General features: G+C 43.8%; 1 protein-coding gene across 2 annotated transcripts; it reads left to right on the forward strand.

Annotated features, from left to right (window-relative positions):
• The first annotated feature begins 919 nt into the window (after positions 1-919).
• LOC134490666 (FAS-associated death domain protein-like) lies at positions 920-9,335 on the forward strand. 2 transcript variants are annotated; one of them, XM_063293867.1, is made up of 2 exons: positions 920-1,370; positions 8,735-9,335. In XM_063293867.1, exons 1-2 carry the CDS (start codon positions 1,011-1,013, stop codon positions 8,765-8,767), a joined length of 393 nt encoding a protein of 130 aa, XP_063149937.1. In that variant the 5' UTR covers positions 920-1,010; the 3' UTR covers positions 8,768-9,335. The 2 variants fall into 2 exon arrangements, with proteins under 2 accessions (XP_063149937.1, XP_063149936.1); XM_063293866.1 differs by having other exon boundaries at positions 925-1,305.
• The last annotated feature ends 1,352 nt before the right edge of the window (positions 9,336-10,687 follow it).

Genomic DNA, 10,687 nt, shown 5'->3' on the forward strand with positions numbered 1-10,687 from the left:
CTGCTCTTCCCCAGTAGCTCACTGGGTACTTTCCAACCTGGGAAGTTCAGCATCCAGCATCATGCCAACATTTTGGGTGTGAGTCCACTTAGCTTCCTTGGCACTGCTGGCAGAATACTGGAGTGGGCTGCCATTTCCATCTCTAGCACATGGCCATCTTGCCTTGCTAACTGGAGCAGGGTTTCTTAAAGTGTGGCCCTAGGACCCCTGGGGGGTCCTCCAAGACCCTCTCAGGGGTCCGCAAGATCAAAATTATTTGCCAGCCTATGTTGAAAAATGGTATTAAAATCCCATCAAACAATCTTGAGAAGCAGTAGCAGCAGCAAACGTGTCCATTTTAATTTTTAATATTGTAAATATCAGTAAACATAATCCATACAAACAAAAGCTCCTTTGGGGTCTTACATAATTTTTAAAAGGGGAGGGGGTCCTGTGTGAAAAAAGTTTAAGAAACACCGAACTAGAATATTGGGACGCAACCCCAGCCCTTCTGGAGGGTACCAGGCCCGAGTAGCTTGCCTTTATTATCTATCCGGACGATTTTATTTTATTTTTTTCCAATATGTATAGGAGTGGGAGTGCTATTCCCGCAATAGCAACTGTATATATAGAATACAGTTATATATATAGATCCTCGGGTTCGTCTGTGGAACCGATTATGGATGGTGAGTGGGGGACAGGAGAGGAATTTAGAGCTAAGTGCCTTTTTTGGTTGTTATTTTCTAAAGGCCCAGGCAATCTTGGCTTCTCTTTCCCCCTTCACTTCCCGGAATCGAAGACGAATCTCCTCCACACAGGCGGGAAAAGGATCTGAAAGCGAAAGGAAAGGGCACCGTGTTCTCGCGCGCACCCTTTGTTCTCCCGAGATCATTTTCCCGCCTCGCTGGAAAACCGGGGCTGGCAGAAGGAGGGAGTGGCATTTCGATTAACCTCCCCCTCTCTCGACCCCAGACATCTTCCCTTCGCTCAGCGCCTCACCAGCCCCGCACCCCAGGAATTGAAAACCGGTCATGGACGAGAGAGACAGATTGCTCGGGATCCTCCAGGAGCTGACAAATGAAGAGCTCCGTTTGTTTGCTTTTTACCTGCCCCGCGACATCCCAGGCGGGAGACGCGACACTACCTCCCGGGTGGATCTAGCGGAGGTGGTCCTGCGATATTACCCCGAGGAAGCCTTAGATGTCACCGCCAAGGTGTTAAACAAAATGCGGAGGAGAGATCTCGCCTTGGAACTTGAGGGCCAACTGAGAGGAGCGGGTCCCCGGGCTCAGAGGACCGAAGAAGAGATCGAAGTGGCAGCCGCAGGTGAGCAGAAGGGCGACGCGGCTGCCGTGGCCGGGCTAGCAGACGGAGGTCCACAGAGGCCGAAGGTTGCTGTCCTGAATTTTATATAGGATTTCCTGGCGTAGTATTGTTACGCCCATGCTTTAAAATAGCAAAGACAGAAATGTAGCTCCATGCTGAGGGCCAGAAAATCTTATTTCCGTATGTATTGATCTACTGCTCTATTTACTTTGAGTGCCCCTGCTGCCACGCAATCACAATTTGGACGGTCAGTGCGTTTTCCAAGACAAAAAAGTGTAGAAATGAACAGGCCACACCTAGTGGGGGCCAAGCAGGGCATGTGCCCCGAGCGCCGCGCTGGGGGTTCGCCAAAATGACAAAATAGTATATTTTTGCTCCTCACCAACCTAGGGGGGGGCGTGGAATCCATGTTTGATCCGGGTGACACAGACCCTAGTTGCCCTCCTGTGGACAGGCTTTCAAATATTCTTGAGTTCTTTCATATTCCAGAACAGTTGAGATGCTGCACAGCTTGGGATGGGGAGACAGAAGAGAGAGAGGGGGAAAAGTAGAAAATTTAGTTTGAAGATTGTTGGTTGCAAGATCTGTATTTAAACCTAGTAAGTGGGGCTGGGGTGATTATTGCTAGGTGCTGTGGCTGGTTATAACTAAAGTAAGACTTGGGATTTCAGAAGGAAAAAGAGAGGATACACATTTCAACAATAAAGCAGATAATAAAAGGATGGGAAGAGAGAATACAGAATAACGTCTGCTAACGTAGATCAGTGTTTCCCAAACTTGGCAACTTCAAGATGAATGGAATTCTGGGAATTGAAGTCCACACATCTTAAAGTTGCCAAGGGTGAGAAACACTGACACAGATGATACATTATTATTTTTTCTTTTTTAATGAGTAGTTAAACTGACCACATTGGACCAAGAAAAGTCACAGGGCCTTGATCCAGACCAGAATCTGGAGCCAGTTTATTTATTTATTTTTCAAATTTCTATCACTGCCCATCTCCCCCAAAAAGGGGGACTCTGGTTAGTTTACAATAAAATTGACAATTAAAACCATAAAACACATAAATTACAATACAAACAAGGCAAGTTTACTATGGGTGTGCTGCCTATTGAGAATGCTGATGATTTAAGTCAACTGTTTTAGGGGCAAATTAGCAGGGAGAATTGGAGGGCACAATCCAGTTCATGATACTTTAGTGGTGTTTTCTTTGACAACAACCACTTGCAATTTTTTTCAAGCCAAATAAGCATATAATATAGCTTTATTAAGGATGAGTTTCAGTAATAGATAGAGACTGAAAGATTAAGCCAAAGGTTTTGCAGAACAGGTGGGCTTTGAGGAGAAGATTGGTGGAAATAACTGGTTGAGCGTGCAGTAGTTCTTCAGTGAACCTTCTTGCTGGTCATGTTTCTTAGGCAAACATTTTGGATGGGGTTGGCAGGAGAGCTATTGCTTTTTTTCAGAAAGAGTAAGGAAAACTTGGTTTCAGGAGGTGGCATACACCTTTTAAACATATATTTAAAATAAAAAAATAATTGATTTGAAAAAAGTGGGTATCAAGCAAAGATGACTATTTGACTTCAGGCTTTAGTGATTCCTCTGACTGGGGTGACAGTTTAGATTTTTTTGCAAGTTATTTGTTTGCCAAAAAAAAGAAAAGAAAAAGAAAGTACCTAACATGCATGAATGACTTGCCCACTGAACCCTTATACTGGTAATCCTCATTTAGTGACTGCCTTGTTTAGTGACCATTTGCAGTTACAGTGGTAATGAAAAAGTAACTTTACAAACAATCCTTGCATTTATGACCTTCACAGGTCTGTAAAGCAGAGGAGAGCTGAAGTAAGATCATAAGCACAGTCACGGGTTCCCTTAGTGACTGCTTTGCTTAATGATCAAGTTGCCAGTCCCAATTGTGGGCACTAAATGAGGAATACCTGTATTTAGGAGGCCAGCTATATAAGGGAATTTCCTGGATCCCAATTTCAAGCAGGTTGGAGAGTTCTTAATATAACTAAATGTGTATCTGTTGAGAAGAGGATGGCACACATACTGTAAATTCAAATACATAAAGGCAAGTATTGTTTAATGACATCTTCCTTTATATATGTGAAATTATAATCTGTGCTCTCTCTCTCCACTGATAGAGTAGTAATTTCCCAAGATGGGTTTGAAAGTCCAAGGAGCACCTTATAGCTGCTTAGGAGCTTCTTGTATAGGAGCTGCAGTCATATGGTGTCTTTTTGTTTAGTATCCATTAATTTCACAGTGCAGCTGTCCCAGTGAAAATAGTGTTAGGCTGAGATGGTACAGCACCAAGAATAGACAGGAGGAAGGCAGAAGCACTTGAAGAGCTCAAGCTATGGATCCTATGAGTTCTGAGGAGCAGTCCTAATCTTCCCCAAAGAGCTACAATCTCAGATAGAAGCAACATTGCAAATCTGCCAGTAAGAAGAATCTGGGTTGTCTGTGATGGAAGGAATGGGCAAAGTTGTGCTGCATCTCAGTCAGGTGCCATCTGATATGGCAGACATAAAGCAAGGCTTTTTTTTGCCATCCTTTGTAGTTGAGCCCAACCTCTCAGGATTCCAGGACTGCAAAGGAGTGGCAGCTGCTCTTGCTTATGGGGTTATTCAGATTGTGGGTTTTTTTTTTTTTCAAACATATATGCCATGAATTGTGACTGACTCTTTTGACCAGCTGAATTCGGACTCGAAAATTAGTCCTTGTCGTTTCAGAAAACACCACAGCTTGCAAATAAATCCATGAGGCCTGTTCACCCATAATATTGTACCTCCATTTTTATAGTGTTATATGTCACAAGGCTTGTGACTATATCAACCATTAGTCATTATACAGCTTGTGCCATGTGTGTTTGTGCCTTCAAGTCAGTATGGACTCCTGATGACAAGTCCATACAGTTTTCTTGGCAACATTTATGGAAGTGGTTTTCCATTGCCTTCGTCCTAAGCCTGAGAGAGAATGGGTGACCCAAAGTCACGCAGTTGGTTTCATGTCTAAGGACCAGAACTCACGGACTCCCAGTTTCTAGCCTTGTGCCTTTAATCAATATACCAAACTGGCTTTCTTGTGGCTTTTAGAATTTATTAATTTGTTATAAAGCTTGTTGTGGGGGTATCTAAATACCCAAAGCCAACATACTGTATAATGAAACCCCCAAATTAAATCAATTTAACAACAAAATCCTTTCCCTGCTTAGTTGCCTAGGGATACAGCAAGCAGGCGGCAATTTTTGCTTTATTCTATTTATCCTATAAAAAAATAGATCATAATCCAAAATTGTCTGATCCTAACCACCATCATACAATCTTTTATTTTTATTTATTTCTCAAATTTCGTCGCCGCCCATCTCCCCCAAAAGAGGGACTCTGGGTGGCTTGTATGATGACCTGGGTGTTTCATTAGTACTAATGCCTGGAACAGATTTGAGGTGAGTACAGGTAGTCCTTGGTTAACGACCACTCATTCAGCGACTGTTCGAAGTTGACGGTGATGAATGAGTGATACTTATGACTGGTCCTTGGCAACTTTGCAGCATCCTGTGGTCACATGATTGCCATTTGCAACCTTTCCTACAGGCTTGCTGGCAGGGAAGGTTGCAAGTCACTCCCGCTGTTTTTTCTCCCAAGAAGCCCAGTGATGGAGTACAAGATGCCAGGGATCTCATACTCTGTAACACGCCCACAGCACCATCAGTCCATAGTGCATGCCTGTCTGGCCGCACTTGCATCACGCCACAGCAGCCACCGGCGTGCCCTCCTGCACCCAGCAGCAGCTACCCCCTGCCCAGCTGCGCTCATATCGCATTGCAGTAGCCACTTACCCGTCCGCTGGCCTGCTTGCAAGCCACCCAGGACTTGCGACTTCCTGCCGGCTTCCCCGTTGGCTTTGCTTGTTGGAAACCGGCAGGAAGTCGCAAGGAGATCCTCATTTAACAACTCATGATTCTCGCTTAACAGTGGCAATGGGCACTGCTGGGATTGCTGTTGCTAAGCAATGTGGTCATGCGACATCACGCATTATGACTGTATCGCTTAGCAATGGAAAGGTCCCAATTACTGTCATTAAGTGAGGATTTGTTGTTGTTGTTTATTCGTTTAGTCGCTTCCGACTCTTCGTGACTTCATGGACCAGCCCACGCCAGAGCTTCCTGTCGGTCGTCAACATCCCCAGCTCCCCCAGGGATGAGTCCGTCACCTCTAGAATATCATCCATCCATCTTGCCCTTGGTCGGCCCCTCTTCCTTTTGCCTTCCACTCTCCCTAGCATCAGCATCTTCTCCAGGGTGTCCTGTCTTCTCATGATGTGGCCAAAGTATTTCAGTTTTGCCTTTAATATCATTCCCTCAAGTGAGCAGTCTGGCTTTATTTCCTGGAGGATGGACTGGTTGGATCTTCTTGCAGTCCAAGGCACTCTCAGAATTTTCCTCCAACACCACAGTTCAAAAGCATCAATCTTCCTTCGCTCAGCCTTCCTTATGGTCCAGCTCTCGCAGCCATATGTTACTACAGGGAACACCATTGCTTTAACTATGCGGGCCTTTGTTGTCAGTGTGATGTCTCTGCTCTTAACTATTTTATCGAGATTTGTCATTGCTCTTCTCCCAAGGATTAAGCGTCTTCTGATTTCCTGACTGCAGTCAGCATCTGCAGTAATCTTTGCACCTAGGAATACAAAGTCTTTCACTGCTTCTACATTTTCTCCCTCTATTTGCCAGTTATCAATCAAGCTGGTTGCCATAATCTTGGTTTTTTTGAGGTTTAGCTGCAAGCCAGCTTTTGCACTTTCTTCTTTCACCTTCATCATAAGGCTCCTCAGTTCCTCTTCACTTTCAGCCATCAAAGTGGTATCATCTGCATATCTGAGATTGTTAATGTTTCTTCCAGAGATTTTAACTCCAGCCTTGGATTCCTCAAGACCAGCTTGTCGCATGATGTGTTCTGCATACAAGTTGAATAGGTAGGGTGAGAGTATACAGCCCTGCCGTACTCCTTTCCCAATCTTAAACCAGTCCGTTGTTCCGTGGTCTGTTCTTACTGTTGCTACTTGGTTGTTATACAGATTCTTCAGGAGGCATACAAGATGACTTGGTATCCCCATACCACTAAGAACTTGCCACAGTTTGTTATGGTCCACACAGTCAAAGGCTTTAGAATAGTCAATAAAACAGAAATAGATGTTTTTCTGAAACTCCCTGGCTTTTTCCATTATCCAGCGGATATTGGCAATTTGGTCTCTAGTTCCTCTGCCTTTTCTAAACCCAGCCTGTACATCTGGCAATTCTCGCTCCATGAACTGCTGAAGTCTACCTTGCAGGATCTTGAGCATTACCTTACTGGCATGTGAAATGAGTGCCACTGTTCGATAGTTTGAACATTCTTTAGTGTTTCCCTTTTTTGGTATGGGGATATAAGTTGATTTTTTCCAATCTGATGGCCATTCTTGTGTTTTCCAAATTTGCTGGCATATAGCATGCATTACCTTGACAGCATCATCTTGCAAGATTTTGAACAGTTCAGCTGGGATGCCGTCGTCTCCTGCTGCCTTGTTATTAGCAATGCTTCTTAAGGCCCACTCAACCTCACTCTTCAGGATGTCTGGCTCTAGCTCACTGACCACACCGTCAAAGCTATCCCCGATATTGTTATCCTTCCTATACAGGTCTTCTGTATATTCTTGCCACCTTTTCTTGATCTCTTCTTCTTCTGTTAGGTCCTTGCCATCTTTGTTTTTGATCATACCCATTTTTGCCTGGAATTTACCTCCAATGTTTCTAATTTTCTGGAAGAGGTCTCTTGTCCTTCCTATTCTATTGTCTTCTTCCACTTCCGCGCATTGCTTGTTTAAAAATAATTCCTTATCTCTTCTGGCTAACCTCTGGAATTTTGCATTTAATTGGGCATATCTCCCCCTATCGCTGTTGCCTTTTGCTTTCCTTCTTTCTTGGGCTACTTCTAGTGTCTCAGCAGACAGCCATTTTGCCTTCTTGGTTTTCTCTTTCTTTGGGATGTATTTTGTTGCCGCCTCCTGAACAATGCTGCCAACTTCTGTCCAGAGTTCTTCCGGGACCCTATCTACTAAGTCCAGTCCCTTAAATCTATTCTTCACCTCCACTGCATATTCCTGAGGAATATTCGTGAGCTCATATCTAGCTGATCTGTGGGTCTTCCCTAATCTCTTTAGTCTGATCCTAAATTGTGCAAGAAGAAGTTCATGGTCTGAACTACAGTCAGCTCCAGGCCTAGTTTTTACCGACTGTACAGATGTCCGCCACCTTTGGCTGCAAAGGATGTAATCAATCTGATTTCGGTGTTGTCCATCTGGTGAAGTCCATGTGTAAAGCCGTCTCTTAGGTTGTTGGAAGAGAGTGTTTGTTATGCAGAGTGAATTGTCTTGGCAAAATTCTATCAGCCTATGTCCTGCTTCGTTTTGTTCTCCCAGGCCATACTTACCTGTAATTCGAGGTGTCATTTGACTGCCCACCTTAGCATTCCAGTCTCCTGTGATGAAAATAACATCTCTTTTAGGCGTGTTGTCCAGTAGGTGCTGCAGATCCTCATAGAACTGCTCTACTTCAGCTTCTTCAGCATTTGTGGTTGGGGCGTATATTTGGATCACTGTGATGTTAGATGGCTTGCCCTGAATTCGAATTGAGATCATTCTGTCGTTTTTGGGGTTGTATCCAAGCACTGCTTTAGCCACTTGACTATTAATTATGAAGGCTACTCCATTTCTTCTGTGGTCCTCTTGTCCACAGTAGTAGATCTGGTGGTCATTTGATGTGAAGTGGCCCATTCCAGTCCATTTCAGTTCACTGACGCCCAGAATGTCTATCTTTAATCTTGACATCTCACCAATAACTACATCCAATTTGCCCTGGCTCATAGATCTTACATTCCAGGTTCCAATGGTGTGTTGATCCTTAGAACATCGGATTCGCCGTTCACCACCAGCACCGTCGGCCGCTAACCGTCCTTTCGGCTTTGAGCTAGCTGCGTCATCACGTCTGGGGCTAGTTGAGCTCATCCTCTGTTCCTCCCCAGTAGCATTTTGACCATCTTCCAACCTGGGGGTCTCATCTTCCGATGGTATACCGACATATCTCTGGTTGTACTGATCCATTTAGTTTTCACGGCAAGAATACTGGGGTGGGTTGCCATTACCTTCCCCAGGGATCGCATTTAGTCTGACCTCTCTGTCATGACCTTCCCGTCTTGGGTGGCCCTTCACGGTTTAGCTCATGGCATCATTGAGGTGCTCAAGCTCCAGCACCACGACAAGGTAACGATCCTTTGCGGAGAAGTGAGGATTACCTGTACAATATTATCAGAGATACATATAGAAGAAAGTGTGTCAGCTCATCTCTTTTGCATCTATAAATTATCTCTTTCCCTCTTTTTTCAGCACCACCCAAGCTGGTTACACAAGAACAGCTGATGAAACTAGCCAACGAAATGGGCAAGAACTGGAAGCAGATTGGGATTTCATTCCTGGGTATGAACGTTTCACGTCTGGAGCAGATTGAAGAGGATCATCCAAGAAACATGGTCATGCAAGTTTTCAGCATGCTGTATGAATGGAAGAAACATGAAAAGGACAAGGCCACTGCAGGCCACCTGCATAGCATTCTTAATCAGGAAGGGGTAGGACTTGACCCCAGTGTCTATGCTTTTCTGATAGAATAAAAAACACCTGAAAAAGTTCTTGGAAGACAGGTCGCCCAACCTTGCAGAAAATGGGCCTCACCAGCGTTCAGTGTCTGTCTCATCATCTGTGAGTGCTGCCATTAAATACCAAATTTGCTATTCAGTGTGATGCAGTTGTAGGGAATTTTTTAAACTATCAGGGTGCAACAGGGTGCTTCAGAACAGGTGTGGGTATGCTGCTGCTGTCTTCTTGACTGTATATTTTCCTGGAATTGCATGGCTACTGTATGAGCCCAGGAAAAGATGGTCCTTCTTTAAGGAAGTGACAAAGGTGAAGCATGTGTGACCATACCCCCTTCTTCTTAGCTTTGGATCTGAAGTGTTCCAAGCTTTCTTTCCCTCATTCCATCTCTTGCAATATCTCTTTTTCTGATGAACAAGCCTACAACCCTTCCTTTCTCTTTATTTTTTTTCTCCCTTTTTATTTCTTTCATTCCATGCTGAAGTTTTATTTGCTTTTCTCTGTATAAAATGACAAAGCAAATCTAACCGTTCTTCTCTATCTTCCCCACTTCAACTGGGTCATGTGCTGGTCTTATCTTGTTCTGCCTTATTCACTTGGATCCTCTCCCATTTTTAAAAAATTCTTTAAAAATAATATTTACCTCTTGCGGTAGTGAGCTGGGTTCACACACCATGCTAAACCAGTGCAATGCAGTTTGTCTCATTTGTGATTTAATACATGAACTCGGGTGGTATGTATGTAAATGTAAAAGTTGCTTTTATATACCTTATTCAACAAGCCAGTTTGGTGTAGTGGTTAAGGCACTGGGCTAGAAACCGGGAGACCGTGAGTTCTAGTCCCGCCTTAGGCACAAAGCCAGTCACTCTCTCTCAGCCCTAGGAAGAAGGCTATGGCAAATAACTTCCAAAAAACCTTGCCAAGAAAACTACAGGGACTTGTCCAGGCAGTCTCCGAGAATCGGACACGATTGATAAAAAAAAATTGCTTTGAGCCCAGCCTTAGCTTTATAAAGGTCTGCATGGCTTTGCACATGGGTTAGCCTTCAGTAGGTTTCATACCTATAAAAATTAAATATTCCCCTACCTCTCTCTCTCTCTCTCTCTCTCTCTCACACACACACACACACACACACCTCTCTACAATAGGAAACCATGCCCTACATCCCAGCCGTTCCCCCTACATCATCAGGTCTCCGTATTGCTCAGTGCAGTTGTTGTTGGTCAAAAAGATCCATCTATATACAACTAAAACTCTTGTTTCTGTTTGCTACTTTATCATCTTTAACTGGGTGAAACAGTGCATTGTAGGGCAACAATTCTTGAACCAAGGTACCTCAAATAGACTAACTTACAGAATGCGTCCAAAATCCGGGACCCATGACTCCCATGGAATAGAAACTTGGCAAATTTTATAAAACACTTTTTGACATAAAATTATAAAACTTTTTGTGACATAATACAAAATGTCATAAAATATTTCCTGTGGTCAGCTCCTGATGTTTGACTGAGCTATTCAGTCCAACATGAGCTACTTCAAGGCAGATACATTTCTGAATGTCTCCCTGAATTTTTAAGAACTTTTCCAGCACATTAGAAGCAGGCCATTGTTGAAGGCATTGAGGAATCTGGTAAGGAAATATCTCTGAAACAATGACCCAACAGGTCACGTGTTGTCTAGTACAATTTG

Source organism: Candoia aspera, chromosome 2 (assembly GCF_035149785.1).
Source record: "Candoia aspera isolate rCanAsp1 chromosome 2, rCanAsp1.hap2, whole genome shotgun sequence".
Lineage (NCBI taxonomy): Eukaryota > Metazoa > Chordata > Lepidosauria > Squamata > Boidae > Candoia > Candoia aspera.